At 39.5% G+C, this 23,786-nt stretch overlaps 1 protein-coding gene and 1 long non-coding RNA gene across 2 annotated transcripts; both read right to left on the minus strand.

Annotated features, from left to right (window-relative positions):
* Positions 1-80: 80 nt before the first annotated feature.
* Positions 81-13,661, minus strand: LOC134638038 (GTPase IMAP family member 8-like). The gene is made up of 3 exons (XM_063488680.1): positions 12,512-13,661; positions 5,559-7,247; positions 81-241 (listed from the first exon to the last, which is right to left on the minus strand). Exons 1-3 carry the CDS (start codon positions 13,659-13,661, stop codon positions 81-83), a joined length of 3,000 nt encoding a protein of 999 aa, XP_063344750.1.
* Positions 13,662-22,075: 8,414 nt separating this feature from the next.
* On the minus strand, positions 22,076-22,953 carry LOC134634652 (uncharacterized). The gene is made up of 3 exons (XR_010094860.1): positions 22,847-22,953; positions 22,616-22,678; positions 22,076-22,233 (listed from the first exon to the last, which is right to left on the minus strand). It is a non-coding gene; the product is annotated as an uncharacterized LOC134634652 (long non-coding RNA).
* Between the last annotated feature and the right edge of the window lie 833 nt (positions 22,954-23,786).

A 23,786-nucleotide genomic window follows, 5' to 3' on the forward strand; every position in this document is an offset into this window, starting at 1 on the left:
GAATAGGACCCAGAACTGAACCCTGCAGTACCCCACATGTCAGATCCTTAGAATGTGACATAAACCGATTCGCAAAAACACTAAAAGATCTGTTGGGAGAGGTACGACCGAAACCACTCCAGAGCCAGACCGGACACACCGACTATGTCCCGGAGCCTGTTAATCAGGATGGTGTGGTCAATGGTGTCAAAGGCAGATGTCAAGTCCAACAAAACCATGACTGAGGATGCTCCGGAGTCAGCTGACATCATAATGTCACTAGAGACTTTAAGTAATGCGGTTTCTGTTGAGTGACTTTTACGGAAACCTGACTGAAATTTGTCATAAATTTCATGTTTTTGTAAAACAGCAGTAAGTTGATCTGCAACTACTTTTTCCAGAATTTTTGATAATAATGGAAGCTTAGAGATAGGCCTATAATTCTTAAGCTGAGATTGATCCAAACTGCTCTTTTTTAATATTGGCTCAACAACAGCATGCTTACAGAACCTAGGAACCACGCCTGTTAAAAGAGAGGCATTGCATATCTCTACAATAGAGGGGCCAATGACAGAGAGAGCATTTTTGAAAAGCCCAGCAGGTAGAATGTCATTTGCACAAGTGGTAATTTTCATTTTATCCACCAGGAGTGAAAGGTCATGTATGTTCAGTGGGCTAAACACTGACAGTAAATGAGGGGGAGGTGTCCCAGAGACACAAACAGATGGTATTGAAGAACCAATGCTCATACGGACATTATCAACTTTATCCACAAAGAAATTCAGAAAGTCATCACTCTCAGATATAGAGGTCACGGGTACTGGGTGGACCACGGGGGAAACAATAGAGTTTATGGAGTCAAAAATTGGAATTTCTCTTGCTTGATGAGATTAACTGAGAAAAATATCCTGATCTGGCTGTTTTTATGGTTTCATGTAAGGAAACCCAAAGTTCCCTAAGGTTGAGCCTGTGAACTTCGAGTTTAGTTGATTTCCAAAGGCATTCTACTTTTCTACAGATTTTTTTTACCTTCCTGACGTCATCATTTATCCATGGATGAGCTCTTTTTGAGGCAGCAATGACAGATTTCATAGGTGCCACTGAATTTTAAATCTCCAAGCAGGGATTGTTAAAACACTGTGTAGCAACATCAGCATCAGTGCAGCCACTGATCACATGAGGGTCCAACATATTAGAAAACTTCAAAGCAACGTCCTGATTTGTGAACCGCTTATGGAACATGAGATTAGAAGGTGGTGTGTAGCTAAGCTAAGACTAAAAGTAACACAGGAATGGTCACTCACTTGTACGTCGTTAACACAGACATTAGTTATGTCTAAGCCAAGAGAAAACACAAGGTCCAAGGTGTGGCCTTTAACATGGGTGGGTCCAGAGACATGCTGAATAAAATTAAAAGAGTCTGTAATGGATAGAAAGTCAGAGGCCATGCTACAGCTAAGATCATCCATGTGCAGGTTGAAATTCCCAATCATTAAGACTTTGTCCAGTTTAATAATGGAAGATAAAAAGTCCGTAAAATCTTGAATAAAAACACCAGCGGGGCCGGGAGGGCGGTAAATTAAAACACAATAAAATATATCTGATGAACCAACCTTAAGAAGTTGTGACTCAAACGAAGGGGAAAAACTCAAAGTCCATAGTCCTGCAAGCGAAACTGTCTCGGTGAACAGTGACCAGACCACCACCACGACGGTCCAAGCGCGGAGGTATTGTATTCTCTCTTAATTTATTTATTTTTTAGATGGAACTGAGCTGGTGTCCTGTGCTTAGTTATCAGTCTGTTTGTTTTTGTTTTGTTTATTTGTTTTTTTTTGTTTGTTTTTAATTTACTTTTGGTTCTGAATTGTACACTTTATTATGTTATGTAATTATGTACTATTTGTGAAAACAGAAAAAACGAATAAAAAATATTAAATAATAAAAAGATAAAACACATGTCTGATAAAAGTGAAAGAAGGGAAAACACAGCCGTGAATTTAGAGGAAGTGAGGGTGTTGAGTCCATCGGTAAAACCAGTTTACAGTTCATTCATCATGAATATCATTCAGCTTGAGCTTCTTCTCCTTAGTGCTGCTCTCTCTCTCTTCTTCTTGTTGTTCTTTATGGGACTCTACACAGAAATTTACTGAGGTATATACTGAAGTTAGCTGCAGCTTTCTGTTAGTGAAACAGTCAGATATTATATATTCAGAATTATATGAACACACTGAGAACAATAAAATGTTGATAACTTGTCACCTTTCAAGTTTTATTCTCTTTAGTTTGGTTTCAGGATTTCATTCATTACAACATTAAAAATGTGCAGAATGGGTCAGAGGCCAAAGTCAGAGCCCTGTGCCAGAGACAAGCAGCAGAAACGTCCCACAGGCCTGAATGCAGCGACGAAAACTAGTGCCTGAAAGAAAACTGCAGCTCCAAAAGTGAGAAGATTCCAACACAGTCCCATTTTCAGATGTTTCATTCAAATAAACAGGATTTCAGCCTTGTGTAATCCCTTCACCATTTTTAATGGAATTACCTGACAGATGATAGGATGTGCCGGGTGACCACAAAGGCAAATTCAATTGTGTGATTTTAGTTTTAGTTTTTACAGCTTGCCAGCTGTTGCTAATAACTTGGCACTTCACTGGCGCATCCAAAAATCCAACATGGCAGGAGCCAAAAATGCCAGTGAGTTATAAAAAACCTTTGAGTTCAGAAACCCATTGCTCAAGGTGGCTGTGTCCATCCTTTATATACAGTCTATGATCAGTGTACAAAAAGCTCCAAGTTTAAATGTCCTAGATATTTTATCATCAGCAACAACATCTGCCCACAACGCTTTCCACAGTGTTTCTTCAGCTGAGCACAATCACCCACAACTTTTTTTCTGCCTCTGTTAAACATATTCCGTATGTCTTATTTTAATTTCATTACTTTCATTCTGAAAAACATCCTCAGTTTACATTAACTTTGTTTTTATTGTGTGTAAAAAGAAATGAAACAAAGTCAGTATTTATCAGGCAAAAAGCAATAAAAGCAGTTATTATAAAGTGGTACAACAATAAATGGACATTATACATGGCTTATTTGGTTTAAAGTGTTTCTTGATTATGATTCAATGCAGAAAATAGCCCAAACTACATTTTTCCCGCCTCATTCAACGGAGCAGGCGAAAACCATACAAAATGATCATTAAATTTAATTAAAGTTAAATCTGCATGCAAATCATAATTTCAAATCATCTTTAAGTATTCTAAAATATCACAAGAATTCATATAAATTAAGCCTTAATAAAAATATACATTTTGGTGAAAAGGAAAAACACCCTACCCAGGGAAGAAGACTAGATTATATAAACTGATATTCAATATATCTGCAAAATGACAATCATAAACTACTCCAAAACTCAAAAGTACAAAAGTATACCCACCGCCTTACCAAGGGTGATTTTAGAAAATAATTTCCCATCAGTAAGGTGATATTCTATGTCCCTACACCCATTTAAAGCAGCGGGGGATCAAACCACCAAGGACTCCACCTCTGACTGCTGCCCACACCACAACACACTGGACCCCCTTGGCCCCAAGACAAGGTCATCAGGAACCTTCATATAACCAATTGCCAAAGTTGTTTGAAGCCCTCATGAAGCCAACAGCCAACAGTTACTGTTGATGTGATGTTCTTCTGCTTCCTGTGTCTGTGGGCATGGTGTTTGCTCTGTGTTGTAGCATCCTGATGACACCCAGTTTGTGCTCCAGTGGATGATGAGTGTTAGGTCTGCACTCACAGGCTTCGGTAGTTCAGAGACTTATCCCCATGAACAAAGCAAGACAATCAGAGCGCAATCCATTTTGACTTGCAAGGGAAGCTCAGTCGGAATCTCAGAGTTGTAAGCTCAGCACCTGATCCCCGACAACTTCAAATTCCAGCCTTCCCTCGCAGCCTTTTTAATCAGTGAACACAGCTACACAACCCCCCATTGTAAAACCCATATGGTGTGTCATGAAAGCTAAGCCACTGTGTGTGTGTGTGTGTGTGTGTGTGTGTGCGTGCGTGTGCGTGTGTGCGACCATGTCAGTGCATGTGTGCGTGTGTATGTGTCTCTATATATGTGACTTCCTGGTTACAACCAATTAACATTTACAGGGCGATCATGGCTCAAGCAGTTCGTCTTGTAACCGGGCTCTCTGTCCTGGTTGTTGTGTCCTTGGGCAAGACACTTCACCTACCGCCTACTGGTGTTTGCCAGAGGGGCTGATGGCGCCATATGGCAGCCTCGCTTCTGTCAGTCTGCCCCAGGGCAGCTGTGGCTACAACTGTTGCTGCCTCCACCAGTGTGTGAATGAATAGTGGAATTTTAAAGCCTAGAAAAGCGCTATATAAATGAATAAATAAATTCATTATTATTATTAACAACATCTCTGGTCATAAAAGCGTCATCTCACACCACCCCATATACGGCTTAACCCCTTTAACGGACCACCATATAAAAAAAACGGTAAATGGCCTGTATTTGTATAGCACTTAGTCCTTATGGACCTCAAAGTGCTTTACACTACATTCAGTCATCCATCCACCCATTCACACACACATTCACACACTGGTGATGGCAAGCTACATTGTAGCCACAGCCACCCTGGGACGCACTGACAGTATATATATGTATATATATATCTATATATATATAGATATATATATGTGTATATATATAGATAGATATATATATGTGTATATAGATAGATAGATAGATATCGATATATATCTATATATATATATATATATATATATATATATATATATATATATATATATATATATATATATATATATATATATATATCTATATATATATATATCTATATATATATATATCTATCTATCTATCTATCTATCTATCTATATATATATATATATATATATATAGATATATAGCGAGAGAGAGAGAGAGAGAGAGTGTGAGAGAGAGAGATATATATATATCTCTCTCTCACACTCTCTCTCTCTCTCTCTCTCTCTCTCTCTCTCTCTATATATATATATATATATAGAGAGAGAGAGAGAGAGAGAGAGAGAGAGATAGAGATAGAGATAGAGATAGATATATATAGATATAGATATAGATAGATAGATAGATATACACACACACACACACACATTCATCAGGTCCCAATCAGCCCAAATAGCAAAAAGAAAGACTTAGAAGGTTAAAGGACATGAATGTCTCTCTCTTGAAGACTGCAGTTTTGCTCATGAGACAAAGCAGGGCTGTTTCTCGTCTGTAGTCAGAAGTTTTTCTTTCAGCTCATTAATTTCTGTTTCATGTTTTTTCTGCATTACTTCCAGTTCTTTCCTGGTACTTTCTTCATCTTGGGTCCCGAGTTTCTGTTTTAGTTCATTCATTTCTTTTTCCTGTTTCTTCTGCAGCTCATCAACTTGTTCTTTCTCATTTTTTTCATTTTCTTTCAGAAGCTTTTGTTTGAATTCATTCAGTTTTTGCTCGTGGTTTTCCTTTAATTCAACTAATTTTTTCTTTTGATTTTGTTGCAGCTTTGTTAAAAAAGTTTGCTTCAAATCACAAATTTCTTTTTCATGTTGGTTGGACAGCTCTTCCCTTTCTGTTTCCCAGTCTTCTTTGTTTTGGGTCAAAAGCTGTTTCCTCAATTCTTTCATTTTTTCCTTTTGTTTCTTCTTTAGTTTACCAATTTCTTCCTTCTCTTCTTCCTTGTTCTCCTTTGAAAGATCCTTTTTAAGCTTCTCTTCCTCTTTTCTGTGCGATTCCTGCATGCTTTTTATTTTTTTCTTGTTTTCCTTCTTTTGACTCAGGAGCATCAGGACTAAATCGGCCATTTCTGATTTATGTTTACTCTGCAGAACAGCTATTTCCTGCTTCAGACTATTTTCTTTGTGGTCTGACAGATCCTTTAATCTTTCATATTCCTCCTTTTCCATCTCTAGATCAACCACCTCCTCCATGAGTTTAAGTATCCCAGCTTCATATTTTTCTCTGAATTCATTCAACTCTTCAGCTGATCTTCTGGCCTCTTCTTTAGACTTCTCCATGTCTTCCTGTATGTTTTCAATTTCTTTCTTATAGCTCTCCTCTAACTCTTTTAGTTTCTCTTCTTGTTCTATTTTGATTTGATCCTCTTTTTCTTTTTCACGTTTATATTTTTCTTTTACTTGGTTGTATTCTTCTTGGAGCTCCCTGAGTTTCTGCTCTTTCTGTTCATCATCTTGATTTTGTTTTTCCTTCAGTTGATCCTGCTCTCTTATATTTTCTTTGTACTGTTCAAGCTCCCTGTTAATCATTTCCTTTGATTCTGACTCTGATCGTAGTTTTTTCTCCAGTTCTTGAATTTTTTGTTCCCATCCTCGTCTTTTAAGTTCTTCTGTTTCTCTCTCTTTCTCTCTAGTTTCTAGTTCTTTCCTTCTCTCTTCAGACTGAATGTGGATGCCGTTCTGTAACCGTCTGAGTTGCTCATCTCTTTGTTCATTTTCTTCTCTTTGCTTTTCCATTATTGCTTTCATTGTTTTCATTTCTTCCTGGTGTTTTCTTTCAAGTTCTTCCCTTTGTCTTTTCATCTCTTCTTCCTTCTCTTTCAGCAGCTTCTCCATTTGTTTCTTTATCGCTGCTTCAGCCTCCTGCAACATCTCATTGGTGAAACAGTTTCCTCCATTTTTCTTCACCATGGTTTCAATCTTTGTTATCAGCTCACTGACTTGTGCGCAGCTTTGTTTCTCACGGTTATTGAACACATGGTATCTCGATTCACAGTCAGCGATCAGACTTTTAAAGGAATCATCACATGCATCTTTAATGTAATCTTCAATAGACTGCTGTTCATGTTCGAGTGTATCTCCTCCTGTGAAAAGAATGATGGTGAATTTCTCAGAATTCTTTCCAAAGACTTTCTTGATCAGTTTCAGAGTCTCTTTCTCCTCTGGTGTGAGTCGGCCAATCTGCAACACCAACAGGAAGACATGTGGTCCTGGAGCCAGAAGACTGATGCACTTTGTCATCTCCTCACTGACCTCTTCATGTGACAAAGTTGAGTCAAACAGACCAGGAGTGTCGAGCACAACAACAGGACGACCGTCCACATCACCCTGTGCTTTCTGACAACATTTGGTAACAGATGTCTGGCTTGCGCCAGTTTTGAACTGTTTTCTTCCTAGAATGGTGTTTCCTGAGGAACTCTTTCCACTGCCGGTCTTTCCGATCAGCACAATCCTCAGACAGTCTGAGCTCTGCTTCTCTTCCTCCACTGTAAGTTAAGAATACATAGTTATTTAAAGGTAATTCTAACTCACTGAAATAATCTTTCAGTACCTTCTAATTTCAGTTAGATGTTCAAAAACATTTCATACCAGGACATCAAATACTGCCACTGATTGATATTGTTTTCCATTACAAAAAAAACAACTAAACAATAAAAACTGTAAAACATGGCTCAGTGATGACAGGGAACAAAGTCAAAACTGTCAGCCAAGCGTACACTGTTTGTCCTATTTGGAAACATAGCAAGTGAAAAAAACAAAACACATATTCTTTTCCTTTTAGCTCACAGGTCAGGTTCGGTATTAAAGACCATGTAAAAGGATTTCAAAAGGTTGTGGCCAAAATCCACCGAGGCATTGCCAGCAAAATGTTTACCAACTTCAGTGCCGAGATCTCATAAATACACCCTTACACTTCCCCAGGAACTCAGAAGACAAATAGCAGCCAGTTGCTGATAATCAAATGTGCTTGACTGACTTGATCATCAGCAGGTAAGAGCACCTCTATAAAAGCAGCGGGTTTGGCAGTTTGCTGGTCATTAGAATTCTTCATGTGAGTGTTAACACAATGCTGAGGAGGAAAAACATTAGCATCGACTTCAGACTTTCTGCTCATAAATTTGCAAAGTGATTTTAGAACCTTTCCAAACAATTTAATGTACATCATTCTAGAGTGAGAAACATTATTCACATGTGGAAAATATTTAAGACTGTTTTCAAGAACACAGTAGTACGTAGTAGTTGCAGCTAAACAAACCAAAAACTTATGGAACAATGTGACCAAAGCAAAGATGTATGGCCATAATGCACAAAACTCCAATCCAAACACAACATAAACTCAAAAAAATGACTCTTTGAATGAACATAAAAAAAAAAAATCACGGAAAGAATTTCCCTGTAATTAAATTGCGTTATTTTAGCATTATGCAATTCGGTTATTCCAACTTAATGTACTTGAATTGGAATAACTTGATTAATTAATGATGAATCAACTGTTTTACTACAGTTGAGTCCAACTTGATCCAACCCATACAAATTACGTTAGTGCAACAAAAATGCTTAATCGTAATAGAAAGCCATTTATTAATGTGGAAATCCTTACCATGATTATTTTAAGTTAATTTAAAGAGTTATTTCTTTGGAGTGTTTAACAAAGTCTAGAGTCTGGTTAACAAAATGTTAATGGATTTATAATAACTTCCACTCCATCCATCCTGTTATCTTTACCAGGGTAGCTGGCCTATCACCCTATCCCAGATGTGAAAGGGTGTGAATGGTAAATGGCCTGTATTTGTATAGCACTTTACTTAGTCCCTAAGGACCCCAAAACGCTTTACACTACATTCAGTCATCCACCAATTCACATACTGACAATGGCAAGCTACACTGTAGCCACAGCCACCCTGGGGCGCACTGACAGGACAGAGGCGAGGCTGCCGGACCTCTGACCATCACCAGTAGGCAAACATGGTATTAGTATCTTGCCCAAGGATATTTGGCATGCAGCCTGGGATCAAACCACCGACCTTGTGATTAGTGGCTGACCTGCTCTACCACCTGAGCTACAGCCACCCTGAGTCAGAGTACAGGACAGGTCGCCTATCACAGAGAGACAGACAACCATTTGCACTTACATGTCTGTGAAGGTTCTCAGTCCTCCAGGTCATCGTAGTCTAAGGAGCTTGGAAAGAAAAGCATCTGGACTTCTTTAAGTTGCTTGAAGACGTTTCACCTCTCATCCGAGAAGCTTCTTCAGTTCTAAGGGTCAAATGGTGGAGAGTCCCAGATTTAAACCCAGTGGGAGTTCCCCCCAAAGAGGGACAATCTTCGAAAGAGCATCTAAGACAAAGGTCACTCTTTCGAAGATGCCAACGTTCACATTTTGGACAGAGAGGCCATTTATGTCCGCTGTGAGCGACCATCTTTGAACAGAGGCGCTGGTTTACGACACCAACTGTCTGGCATCTATAATCCAGTTTTGAGATCCTTCCCAGACACCTTAACGCCCACTCACATCCTGGGCCATCTGACCTCAGGAAATCACATGATAGGGTGGGGCCAGGTTTCACAATGAGCTCACCCAAAACCCTGGCTGATTAGGACCCACACCCACTTTCACACCTTGGCTCATGTGATTAGGTAGAGGATCATCAGGGGGTCCTTTGTCCCTCTTTGGGGGGAAACTCCCACTGGGTTTAAATCTGGGACTCTCCACCATTTGACCCAAGAACTGAAGAAGCTTCTCGGATGAGAGGTGAAACGTCTTCAAGCAACTCAAAGAAGTCTAGACGCTTTTCTTTCCAAGCTCCTTAGACCATTTGCACTTATGTTCATGGGTACTTTAGAAAGACCAATTAACCTAACCCCAATTAATGCATGACTTTAACTGTGGCAGGAAACCAGAGTACCCAGAGAGAACCCACTGCAAACTTGGCCATATTGCAGATTTGAACCCAAGACCTTATTGCTGCGAGGCAACAGTGCTAACCACTGTGCCACCGAGCTGTCAATCTAGACTTCAAAAAAATAGGGAAGCTATGATTACAAGGCTTGATATAGAATTTTCTATACGTTTTTGTCCTTTACAGGTAAAAACTCATGGTTTGAAGTCTTGTGTGATCTTGTGAATTTTGTGAGTCCAGGCAACTAACCACTCTTACTAGATTGTATCATGCCATCTCAACAAGAATAAATTAAGTTGCTAAATTTCATGCAGATCTAGATGATTTAATTACGTTCACCACAGAAACATGAAATTATATTGTTCACATTACAAGTCATCACTCATCCTAAACACAGGTACGCCACAGGGTTGTGTGCTTAGCCCCCTCCTATATTCCCTGTTCACACACGACTGTGTTGCTAAACATGAGTCCAACATCATCATCAAGTTTGCGGATGACACAACCATCATAGGCCTCATCACAGACAACGATGAGACGGCCTATAGAGAGGAGGTGATGGCACTGTACGAGTGGTGCCTGGAAAATAACCTGACTCTCAACATCAGCAACACTAGAGAAATGATAGTGGACTACCGGAAATGACCAGTCAGGGAACACCAGCCCATCCACATCAACGGTGTCAAGCTCGAAAGGGTCAGCAGCTTCAAGTTCCTTGGAGTCAACATCACTGAGGACTTCTCCTGGACCCTTCACACAGACACTGCTATCAGGAAAGCTCGCCAGCGGCTTTACTTCCTGAGGAGGCTGAGGAAGTTTAGCATGAACGCCAACATCATCTCAAATTTCTACAGGTGTGCAATTGAGAGCTTGCTGACGAGCTGCATCACAGTTTGGTGCGGAAGCTGCTCTGCCAGCAGCCGTAAATCACTACAGAGGGTGGTGAAGGCAGCAGAGCACATCACTGGCACGAGGCTTCCTGCCATTCAGAACATTTATCTCCAGCGATGCCTCCGTAAAGCACACAGCATCATCAAGGACCACAGCCACCCAGCACATCAGCTGTTCTCCTTGTTACCATCTGGCAGACGTTACAGAGTCTGTCTGCTCGGACTACAAGACTTAAAAACAGTTTTTACCACCAAGCCATACGACACCTCAACCACAACACTTACACACACACAACACAGGACTCAGAAGCTACCCTGCAGCTTCACAAGTACTCTGATTAATCTGCACTGGTCACTTCACTTTATTGTTATTGTAATTTATATTTAAAAAGTGCAATACTGTAAATTTCTGCTGCTCATTCCTGTGCAATATCCCATCTGCCCTCCCGTCATATTTCTTTTCAAGATTTTCTTATTTAATCACTAGTGTACATATATTTATATTTATAGATACATATATATTTAGTCATCTTTTCTCTTTTACCATGTCTCTCTAATATTTTGCTCTTTACTATTTTTCTATTTTTATTTTATTATATTTTATTATATTTTTTTCCTACTGTATCATGCTGCTGAGAGACCGCTGCTCGTCAAACACATTTCATTGCGATGTTGACCCTGTGCTAACTTGCATATGACAAATAAAACTGAAACTGAACTGAACTGAAGTTTGAATTTTGTAAATGTGACAACCACCCAATTTCATTTTTTGAGTGTATCAGCACAAACACCTTATACAAAATGTGAGACCATCTGCCCCAAAGCTAAAACTTGGACCAGACTGAGTCATCAACAGGACAATGATTCCAAGCACAGCCAGACATCTACCACAGAATAGCTGAAAAAGAAGAGAAACAAAGTGTTGCAATGGTCCTATCAAAGTCCAGACCTCAGCCTGATTTACATATGGAAAGTATTCTCAGTGCTTCACTTTTTCCACATTTTGTCATATTATAAGATTATTCCAAAATGGATTAAATTCCCTTTGTATCTTAAAATTCTACAAATAATACTTTATAATGACAAAAATGAAAAGCACACCTCTCTATTTACGGTCCCATAGGTGACAGCTCATGTCAGAGCATAAACCAAACCATGAAGTTCGAGTAATTGTCTGTACATTTTGAGTCAGGATTGTTTCGAGACACCGATCTCAAGAAGAATATAGAAAAATGTCTGCAGGATTGAAGGTCCCACTGAGTACAGTGGCCTCCATCACAAATGGAAGAAGTTTGGAATCACTAGGACTCTTTCTAGAGCAGGCTGCCCAGGCAATCTGAGTGATCGGGGCAGAAGGCCCTTAATCAAGGAGGTGACATAGAACTCAGTGACCTCGAGCATTTCTCTGTGGAGAGAGGAGAACCTTGCAAAGGGACAACTATTTATGTAGCACTCCATCAATTAGGCCTATATGGTAGACTAGCCAGACTGAAGACACCCCTCAGTAAAAGGCACATGACAGCCCACCCGGAACATAAAGGTACCTGAAGGACTAAGCTCATGAGAAACAAAATTCTCTGGCCTTATGAAACCAATATTGAACTATTTAGCCTGAATTTATCGAGAACGGTGGGATTTAAAGAGACTGAAGACGCTCTGGATCACCTCTCACTACATCTGAGATAGTGTATAAAGCCTTGACGTCCAGTCTTTTGTGTTTAAAATGATAAATATAGTTTCTATGTACTTTTGCACATAGCAAATATTATTTATTCTTAATCAAAAATATAATGAAAGTATAAGTCTAATTAATATGAGAAATGGAGTTTGATTAAGGAAAATTCTGTCTGTTCTAATGTCTGGATTTTATGTGTGTAGACATGATCTTCAACCTTGGCAGATTTATAAAAGTTTTATAAAACCCATGGTTTAGAATTTTTTTTAAAAAAAAGTACTTACAAAGGCCAACATCATGTGGTTTCAAGTTTTTCAGCTCCGCCTGAAGTGTGGTGATTTTATCCACACAGACACGTGTAAACATGGTTATTGTATAGTTTTTGCGAACTGTCATCTTTTCCACAGTCTCCAACAGTTCTGGGATCTGCCGTTTCTCTTTGATGTTGAGAACAACTGATCTTCCTCCACAGCTCTCACAGAGCTCCTGGATGTCCTGGTTTTCCTTTACAAAGTTAACATCAGTTGAATCTGTAGGATCTGAGTCCACAGTGAACAGAATCATGGTGAAGTCATTGACTCGAGAGCTGAATGTTTTCTGGATGGTCTTTAACTCTCCCTTGTCTTCATCAGTGAGGTGACCTGCAGGTAGGACCAGGATGAAGGCATGGACACCCTCAGGATCACAGAGGGAGATACACCTGAGTGATTCCTCCATCACTGCCTCCTGAGGTTTTCCATACAAGGCAGGCAGCTCCACCAGGGAAACCCAACGTCCACACACCTCTCCCTGATGTTTAACACACTCTGATGAGTTGGAGACTGAATGAAGCTCAGTCTGACCTAAAATGGCCTTGGCTGCTGACGTCTTCCCTGCTCCTCTCCTCCCACACAGAACCAGGTTTAAAACAGACTTTGGTCTCATGAATAATCCGCCATCCTCATCCTCAAATACATCCCAGCTCAGATGATCTTCATTTATCTCCTTTGCTGTTTGAACCAAACGTGTTAACAGCTCTGAACGTTCAAAGCTCTTCTGCCACAGGTATCTGTATCTGCACAGTCTGATCATGTCTTTTAGCGGTGGATGAGTCACACAGTTTTCAAATGAGCTCTCCTCTCTGGATGTTGACATGAAAATTAGTGAATGGTCAAATGATCGATCACTGAAGAGTTGAAGGACTCTGCAGAGCCTCTGTTTGTGCTCCTCAGTGAAGTCTTCAGGCTGTAGAACCAGCAGGAACACATGAGGTCCAGGATCAGAGAGCCTCACACAGGTTCCTACGTGTTCCTTCAATTTGTCCTGAGAGATTTTGGTGAGCAGCAGGTCTGGGGTGTTAATGACAACTATTTGTTTTTGCTCAAAGGGTGTACTGAATTCCACACAGCAGTCTGCTGCTCTTTCAGTACAGAACTTCTCCTGTCTCAGTATCATGTTCCCCACTGCTCTCATCTCTGACCAGCTGTTCCCTAGCAGAACCACCCTGAGCTCGGACACTGCAAAGAAAAGTAAATCACTTATTTCCACACAACTAAAGAGAATCAGAAAAGTAATTGACTTAAATTAAACTTAAATATTATGTGTTAATTAAAAAGTTATTTCTCCCCTTAAATTAAGAAATTAAAAATCAATAAAACTTGAAGTAAATGCATGTATTTCATTCCACAGTCGTTTCACCACCAACAATAAAACACTTTACCTGGTACACCTCCCATCACACAATATTATAAATTTTACACAGACTTACTGAAATCTGGCAGGCATTCATAACTGGAACTGCGTGTCAGTGGTTTCATATTATCTGTGAATGCAAGGGCAAGACACGGAAAACTGAATCTTTAGTATTTATTTTTAACCTTTTAACCTTCGTATTTGTGTGTGGACTGAAGCATGTGCGTGTGAGTCCTCAGAAGTTACACGCAAATCATTGGACACACGTGTAAATCTTAGTTGGGGACCACATCGTCTTAGAGATCATCTGGCCCAGCATTCACCCATTGCCCTGTTTTCACTTTCCATTTTTCTTTTTGCACAGCACCATTTGTTCCTTATTTTTTCCTTTTTTTCTCCATGTCACCGGTCTCTTTTTTGTTTTAGCTTTCTCTGACGCAGTCGTTTGTATTTCTAACTTTTCTTTTTCATATATCGATATCTTTCTTCTTTCTGCTGTTGTTACATGTGTAACTTACTAACTCAGCTGTTAGCACAGTGGAGTCCGGTATGTACCGTCTAGAATGCACAAATTTGATTGGCTGAGTGGAGCGCTTAACTCGCATCCAATTCTTCTGTGCAATTCTGCAGCCACTGAACCACAACAATAAACACCAGAAAAGCTGCACCAGTTAAAATAGAAGCCCCACTTTAGGTATTAAACCATAACCGTTGGTTTCGGTTGTAGGTATGGGTCTGTATAGGACAGCTTGTGGATACAGATCCAGACTGTGGCCCCCCCTTGTTAGTGACCGCTGATCTAGAAATTTCTAGGTCAACAATCAAATAAATAGCAGCAGCAGTACTTAAAGGCTCGGTATGACAAATTTTAATGAATATGATTTTTTTTTTTTTTTTAATTGTGAAAGAATGCACTAATTTTACTTAACATGGATGATAGGTGTTTTAGGGTTTGCACATAGAATCACACAGAAAACAGCTACTTCCAATGTTACACATAAGGTAGCTAAGGTTATTTTCATTCAATTTATAATCGAATAATTCATAATTTCATTTCTACATCTCTACAGTTGCCTCAAGGCGCTTTATATTGTAAGGTAGACCCTACAATAATACATACAGAGAAAACCCCTTAATCATATGACCCCCTGTGAGCAAGCACTTTGGTGACAGTGGGAAGGAAAAACTCCCTTTTAACAGGAAGAAACCTCCAGCAGAACCAGGCTCAGGGAGGGGCGGGGCCATCTGCTGTGATTGGTTGTGGTGAGAGAAGGAAGACAGGATAAAGACATGCTGTGGAAGAGAGACAGAGATTAATAACAGATATGATTCAATACAGAGAGGTCTGTTAACACGTAGTGAGTGAAGAAGAAACACCCAGTGCATCATGGGAATCCCCGGCAGCCTACGTCTATTGCAGCATAACTAAGGGAGGATTCAGGGTCACCTGGTCCAGCCCTAACTATATGCTTTAGCAAAAAGGAAAGTTTGAAGCCTAATCTTGAAAGTAGAGATAGTGTCTGTCTCCTGAATCCAAACTGGAAGCTGGTTCCACAGAAGAGGGGCCTGAAAACTGAAGGCTCTGCCTCCCATTCTACTTTTAAATACTCTAGGAACAACAAGTAGGCCTGCAGAGTGAGAGCGAAGTGCTCTAATAGGGTGATATGGTACTACAAGGTCATTAAGATAAGATGGGGCCTGATTATTTAAGACCTTGTATGTGAGGAGCAGGATTTTGAATTCTGGATTTAACAGGGAGCCAATGAAGGGAAGCCAAAACAGGAGAAATCTGCTCTCTCTTTCTAGTACTTATTTTTATGGTTTAATTTGCACTTTTTTGCCAACTTGGAGGCTGGTCATCTGTGAGTTTTCTGCATGAAAGGAAAGGCCCTAAAACAAAACTCTAGAGATCACCATTTTATTTTCAATGAGAATTGCATTAAAGAAACCATGAGTAATTGGTAGCACCTCATGAGCCCTCTTTAGCACAGAGACAGATGTGAATTAGACTTTATGTCTCTGCTTTACTTTTATTAAATTTTGGCCACTGAAACAATTTCATTACTGTGAGTTTAGATTTTATGTTAAGCCCTTTTTATAACATTGGTCTAAGTTTTTAAATCTGTTTTCCTTTTCTTTCAGCCTGAGCACATCATCTGATTTGCGGACCTTTATTAAAAAAAAACTTTTAGAACTGTTGTTAGAAGTAAAATAAATTATAGTAAAATGTACTGCAGTGCATTTCATTGCAGAAACCCTTGATATTATTCATATATCTGTGTTGGGCAGGGTGTAAATATCAGGGCAGAATGGCCTATGTAAAAGCACACAGACTTCTTAGTGGTGCAAAGTTATTGGCACAAACAGCAGCATAGGAAAAATAAAGCAGCCAGCCTTTGTCTCTGCAACCAATCAGAGAACGCCTTACATTGCATCTCGATGCACTGCTTTTTCTCCAAGGACTGAAGCAGTCACAGAAATGTTAAATGGGATAACTAATCTGCTAATTAATATGTTAGCTAATTCTACAGCTAATCCCACAGTTAATCCCAAAACTAATCTATTTGCTAATATAATACCCAATCCATGAACTAACAGGAAAGGAGTGCAGTCAGAAGATTAATGTGAAAATGAGAACTGGAAACAACATTATAAATGTCAGTAATACATCTTTTGGAATAACCTTCTAGAACTAGTGTTTACATGTGTACATCATCAGATGTTATGTGATCTTATGCAACCACCTTCAGTCTAATTTATTTTTTAAATAATAATTTGTTACAAGGTTTTAAAGAATGGATGGACTTACCAGTTCCTACAGTAGCCATGATGTGATCTGCACCTCCACAAAAACAAAGAAAATAATTAATAACATAATTAAATTTTATTTATACAGCGCCAAATCAGAACAGCAGTCACCTCAAGGCGCTTTCTATTGTAAGGTAGACCCTACAATAATACATACAGAGAAAGAAGACAGGATAAAGACATGCTGTGGAAGAGAGACAGAGATTAATAACAGATAAGATTCAATGCAGAGAGGTCTATTAACACATAGTGAGTAAAGAATGGTAAATGGTCTGTATTTGTATAGCACTTTACTCAGTCCCTAAGAACCCCAAAGTGCTTTACACATCCAGTCGTCCACCCATTCACACACACATTCACACACAGGTGATGGCAGCTACATTGCAGCCACAGCCACCCTGGGTTGCACTGACAGAGGCGAGGCTGCCGGACACTGGCGCCACCGGGCCCTCTGACCACCACCAGTAGGCAACGGGTGAGATGTCTTGCCCAAGGACACAACGACCGAAACTGTCCAAGCCGGGGCTCGAACTGGCAACCTTCCGACTACAAGGCCACAACCATTTCCTCTCCAGCTTACGAGCTATCTGCTTTAGGCTACGTTTGAGAATTATACCACGGAGTCAGGTACTTCTGATTTGAGGCCTTAGTTTTCACAGGAGCTACAGTATCCAGAGTCGTACGTAGTGAGGAGGTAAAATTTTTAACAAGATAATTGACCTCTGTTGGAGTAGCGTTCAGGTAGCTGCTCTGCTCTATGTTGGTACAGGGCATTGAAGATGATAACAGTGGGTGGATTATATTCTTAAACTTAGTTACAGCGCTTTCAGAAAGACATCTACTGTGATAAAGTCTACTCTCCACTGCTGTGTAATCAATTATTGTAAATGTAAATGTTATCAGGAAATGATCAGACAGCAGAGGGTTTTCAGGAAACACTGTTAAATGTTCAGTTTCTATGCCATATGTTAAAACAAGATCTAGAGTGTGATTAAAGTGGTGGGTGGGTTCTTTTACATTTTGACAGAAGCCAATTGAGTCTAATAACAGATTAAATGCAATGTTGAGGCTGTCATTTTTAGCATCTACATGGATGTTAAAATCACCCACAATAATTATTTTATCTGAGCTGAGCACTAAATCAGATAAAAAGTCTGAGAAATCAGAGAGAAACTCTGTGTAAGGCCCAGGTGGACGATAGATGATAACAAGTAAGACTGGTTTCTGAGTTTTACAGCTGGGGTGGACAAGGCTAAGCATCAGGCTTTCAAATGAATTAGAAGTCTGTCTGGGTCTTTGGTTGATTAATAGGCTGGTGTGAAAAATTGCTGCCACACCGCCCCCTCGGCCTGTGCTTCGAGGTTTCTGGTAGTTAGAATGACTCGGGGGTGTTGATTCATTTAAACTAACATAATCATCCTGCTGCAACCAGGTTTCTGTAAGGCAGAGTAAATCGATTTGTTGATCAATTATTAAGTCATGTACTAACAGAGACTTGGAGGAGAGAGACCTAATATTTAATTATCCACATTTCACTGTTTTACTCTTTGGTTCAGATGTGGATACTGTATTGTTCTTTCTTTGTGATTTTTTATGTTTAAGTTGTTTATTGCTGGTTTTTAGTTTGTTTTTTGTCTGTTTGGGAGCTGACACAGTCTCAATGGAGATGGGGTTTTTTTTTGGGGGGGGGGGGGGGGGGGGGTAGCAGGAGGAGAGAAGCTGCAGAGAGGCGTGTAAGACTGCAACTCTGCTTCCTGGTCCCAACTCTGGATAGTCATATTTTGGGGGGTTTAATAAATTTGTCCATATTTCTAGAAATGAGAGCTGCTCCATCCAAAGTGGGATGGATGCCGTCTCTCCTAACAAGACCAGGTTTCCTCCAGAAGGTTTGCCAATTATCTATGAAGCCCACATCGTTTCTGGGACACCACTCAGACAGCCAGCAATTTAAGGAGAACATGCGGCTAAACATGTCACTCCTGGTCTGATTGGGGAGGGGACCAGAGAAAACTACAGAGTCCCACATTGTTTTGGCAAAGTTACACACCGATTCAAAATTGAGTAGATTGAGCAGTTTTAAATTTCCTTCAATGTCGCCTGCTCTGGCCCCTGGAAGACAATTGACTATGGTTGCCGGCAATGTTCCCTCTAATTTTTCATGTGTCTGAGCGAACACACAAACTCCCTGAGCGGTCCCTTGGACCACTGTGAGCGACATCAGACGTGTGCACTGTGGTCACGCCAGCATCCAATCCATCCAAGTTACATGGTTTATTAAAATAATCAAATTACAGCACTTACATTTATGTTAGACTACTTTTAAACTGCTTTAGCTCATTTACAATGAAAATGTAAAAAAAAAATCTAGCCATTGGCCTGTGTAGTATGTTAACACTACTGAAAGTAAAAATATCTTGAACTCCAATTTCAAAAACACAACTTTCCTTTTTCTTTTTTTTTTTTATAAAGCTCTGACTTGTATTATGAGTCTGTGGTCTGGGAGAGAGTCCTGTAACTCTCTGTCTGCAAAATACAGTATATAATGACCAATGTTGGGCAATTAATTATATAGTTATTCCTCAAAAAAGTAACTCAGTTTGGCAAACAACAAAGTTTTTTGCAGCTGTTTAAGTAAAATGCAGCCAAGGCGTTTTTTAAATAAACATTTCAAACTATTTACAGAACAATCAGCTGTTCTGCATCAAATTTGATGCCACACAAATTATTTGTGCCACTCCAAAAAATAATTTCTGTCCACTATGAGATAAAGGAGAACAACAGCCTGATACCTGCAGGCCTGACAACAGGAGATGTATCACTGCTGTAACACCTGTAATGTTCAGTAGTCGCCTCCAATGTTCCCTCTAATTTTTCACGTGTCTGAGCGAACACACAAACTCCCTGAGCGATCCCTTGGACCACTGTGAGCGACATCAGACGTGTGCACTGTGGTCACGCCAGCATCGAATCCATCCAAGTTACATGGTTTATTAAAATAATCAAATTACAGCATTTACATTTATGTTAGACTACTTTTAAACTGCTTTAGCCCACTTACAATGAAAATGTAAAAAAATCTAGTCATTGACCTCTGTAGTATGTTAACACTATTAGAAGTAAAAATAACTTGAACTCCAATTTCAAAAAACAGCTTTCTTTCTTTCTTTCTTTTTTTTGGTTATAAAGCTCTGACTTGTATTATGAGTGTGAGTCTGTGGTCTGGGAGAGAGTCCTGTAACTCTCTGTCTGCAAAATACAGTATATAATGACCAATGTTGGGCAATTAATTATATAGTTACTTCTTCAAAAAAGTAACTCAGTTTAGCAAAAAGTTTTTTGGAGCTATTTTTTTTAAATGCAGCCAAACAAACATTTCAAACTATTTACAGAACAATCAGCTGTTATGTATCAAATCTGATGCCACACAAATTATTTGTGCCACTCCAAAAAATAATTTCTGTCCACTATGAGATAAAGGAGAACAACAGCCTGATACCTGCAGGCCTGACAGCAGGAGATGTATCACTGCTGTAACACCTGTAACACTCAGCAGTCGCCTCATTGTTCTGACACACACAACACAACTATTGACTACACTACACACTAACTACACAAGATTTGCGCTAAACGTCTCAGATCTCTCACATCTCAAAACACGGCCGTCACTCCTACCCCCCCCCCCCTTCCCCCCAGCCCCCGTCCAACCGTTTCTTAACAACATGCCACGTTGCCATATCATATTTTAATTGGTCGACATGGTACCTTTTGGACGAATAGGAAAGGGGGAGCGGGGGGGTTTGGTTTTTGCTCACAGGCGGAGAGCGCTTTCGATCGTTTTCCTTATAAAACGCCGTTTTAGTCGTTTCTTCCCGCAGTAAATATAAACAACGACAGTATTCAGGAAGAAAACCAAACATTGCATTTTTTTTTAATCACAACTCTGGTTTTACGTGGCCTATCAACACAATTTAAAAACTGGTATAAAGTCCACACTTTTTACGTCAGTTGTTCCGTCTGTCCTGCTCACATCTCCAATGGTTGTACACGTTTTCATTAACGTGGCTTCACTCCACATCAGCCACGCTGCTTTGCTAGCTAAAACACCGGTGTCAGCACATAAGGACGCTGTCATAGCCTGTCAACCACGTTGATTGGCTGCGTATATACGAATGTGAATCGCATTATTGGCTGGACTATGGGATAAGGTGGCATCGTTCTAATCCCATACGGGAGCAGCCAGTCACTAACACTGCACAACAGAATTGTTAAAGTATTAATTTTAATTTCAATTCAGGTTAGATTTTTTTTTTTGTGCGCAGGGCAGATTTTCTGTGCGCAGAGACCGTGCCAGCAGTGCGCAATTGCGCAGCTTAGAGGGAACATTGGTCACCTCATTGTTCTGACACACACAACAAAACTACTGACTACACTACACACTAACTACACAAGATTTGTGCTAAACGTCTCAAATCTCTCACATCATCAAAACACCGCCGTCACTCCTAAAACTTCCCCCGTTTCTTAACAACTACACTGTAAAATCTAATTATTTCCCAGAACTCAGAAAAATTGAGGAAACTCGTTGCCTCAAAAAAATTGAGTAAAGCTTAGCTAAAAATGACTAAGTTAGGACAACTTATTCATTTTGAGTACTCTGTACAAGTTCATTTGTTCCCAGAACTCAAAAAAAATTGGATCAAGTTTACGTAAGATGACCAAGTTAGGGCAGCTTACTCATTTTGAGTACACTGTACAGCCTTGTTAGTTCCCAGAACTCAAAAAAATTGCGGAAACTCGTTGCCTCAAAAAAACTAAGTAAAGCTTACTTAAGACGACTGTTAGGACAACTTATACATTGCAAGTCGGCAGTATTAAGAATAACTTGATATTTCTGACTTTCTGACAATACTAATTGTTTACCTACTGACAAACATTTCAAGTTCAACTAAATGAAAAAACAATTTGTGGTAACCTGAATATGATTAAAAATAATTAACAACAATTTTTGTAATGATGTTAAAATCAGCCCAACTTTTATTTTCAAACACAACAAAGTACAACAGCCAACATACTGGACACTGTTCTGCTGAACAACAAACAATTATATTGCCATCACTGTTATAATCTTACAATGAAACAAAGTCTCAGATGTAATTATTCTGAAAATAAGTTTAGGCCTACCACAAGTTTGTTTTGTACTTACATTACTAATATAATCAAAATAAAATATTTGTTGTTCTGTCACAAGTGCAGTCTCTGATTTAAACAACACATTTGTTTTTCATTCCAACACAGGAGCTGTAGTGTTGTAATATTTTGAGGATGCTTGTTTCCAGTCCAGGCATTACTGCCTCAATGACTATCATGGATCGAGGTGATCCAAATGTAGGTGCAGAAGAAAGTCTTTAACTTCCCTTCAGTACAGTGGCAGTGGATGTGGGTTGGAGATGCAATGAGCTTGAACCTGCAGGCGACCATCTTCACTGACCACACCATCTGTGATGGAGGACTCATCTCTCCTGTTGTCCTGCAAGCAAACAATCATAATTTTTGGAACATGAACTTAATAACTTTCTTAAAACACTTTTTTTCTGCATTTGGTATAAAACAGACTCCAATTTAGACAATCTCAGGCTCCCTCCCCACTGGAGATGGGGAGGGATTGTCCCAATTGTCAGTCTGGATAGCTGTGAACACCACCCGACACACAATAATGTCATGAAAGCATCATCTTAAAAAGGGCTATGCAAACATGGCCAATAACTTTCATTCTAATGATGTGCAAAATGATTTGGGCACAAAACAAATTTTGCTGTTAGAAAACTTGCAGACTTCACTATATACAGTGTAGACCCTCTAAACTAAGTTTGAAGAAATGCAGACCAAACTGTTGTTGTTTGTTTACTTACACAGCATGTCTTGTAGAATTAACTGGAGTCACAGCAACAGCATAGTGCAGTCATATCTCAAGTCTAATAACAGAAGACAGGAAAAGATCAGTAAAGAAACAACTTCCCCAAACCAAAGCACAAATAAAACAATAACTAAAACAGGCTGTTCTAAAGTATGATTAAAGTTCAGCCTGATTAATATAAATGTCACTGACAGTTGCTAATATATTGGAAAACCAAAACACTTACCACTGAGTTGATGTCTTTCTGTCCAACAACAGGAGTGCTGGTCCCGAGCCTCAAAGACAGTAAGAAGCAAGCAGAGGGAGAAAAAACAGAACATTTTTCAGAAACTGATTTGATCCTTAATGGCTGTGCAATCATTGTAACTTACAGTTTGCTCATGTTGTTAAATAAAGGCTAGATTTGACATTAATAGATGCCACAGATGTTCAAAAGCTGCCACAAAGCATGAAAAAAAATGGACGTCTCTGAAAACGTCGGAGCATTATGGCAAATATGTGATGTCTTGATAAATCGAGCAGATATTTGAAATTCACACAGCTACAATCTCGCCTGAAAATATCTTAAAAGTTTATTTTGTGACCCAGAAAAAGTAATCTTTACACAGGCTCCCACAACTGTGGCCAACAAATCCCCCTTTTCCCCAGAATACCCTTTCTGGGTCACAAAATAACCTTTTAAGATATTTTCAGGTGAGAATGTAGCTGTGTAATGCTCAAATATCTACTTAATTTATCAAAATATCACATTTTTGCAGAAGTGCTTCCACGTTTTCGGAGAGCTCTGTTATCCACCAGTGCGATGGAGGTCAAGGCTCGATAGAGCCCGTGAGCACAGCTAACTCCTGGCGTATTGTTTTCAACCCCCCTGCAGTCTTTTACTACTCAGGTTAAACATGATATATATAGTTAGTTAGTTAGTTAGTTAGTTATGGCTATGGATTGAAAATATCCCCCACACCCCACCCCACCCCTAACGGCTGCACCTCCCGAAGAATTTTGTCTGGGCTCTTATCTCACTTTTTTTATTTCAAACAATCAACAGAAAATTTCACAGACATAGTTTTATGTAAGGTTTTTAAGGCTGTGGTGTTAATTTTTAAGTAACATGAGCCCAGCGGCAGCAGCAACGCTAGGCTAACACTAACTAGCTAGCAAGATTATAA

Source organism: Pelmatolapia mariae, linkage group LG2 (assembly GCF_036321145.2).
Source record: "Pelmatolapia mariae isolate MD_Pm_ZW linkage group LG2, Pm_UMD_F_2, whole genome shotgun sequence".
Classification (NCBI taxonomy): domain Eukaryota; kingdom Metazoa; phylum Chordata; class Actinopteri; order Cichliformes; family Cichlidae; genus Pelmatolapia; species Pelmatolapia mariae.

What these genes read in the sequence shown, in the direction of transcription:
- LOC134638038 (XM_063488680.1), bottom strand. Translation starts at nt 13,661, where the DNA reads ATGATACTGAGACAGGAGAAGTTCTGTACTGAAAGAGCAGCAGACTGC. An exon ending in ACCACATGATGTTGGCCTTT is followed by an intron (nt 7,248 to 12,511) that starts GTAAGTACTTTT and finishes CTTAACTTACAG; the next exon opens with TGGAGGAAGAGAAGCAGAGC. An exon ending in CCAACATGAAAAAGAAATTT is followed by an intron (nt 242 to 5,558) that starts GTGATTTGAAGC and finishes TTATGATGTCAG; the next exon opens with CTGACTCCGGAGCATCCTCA.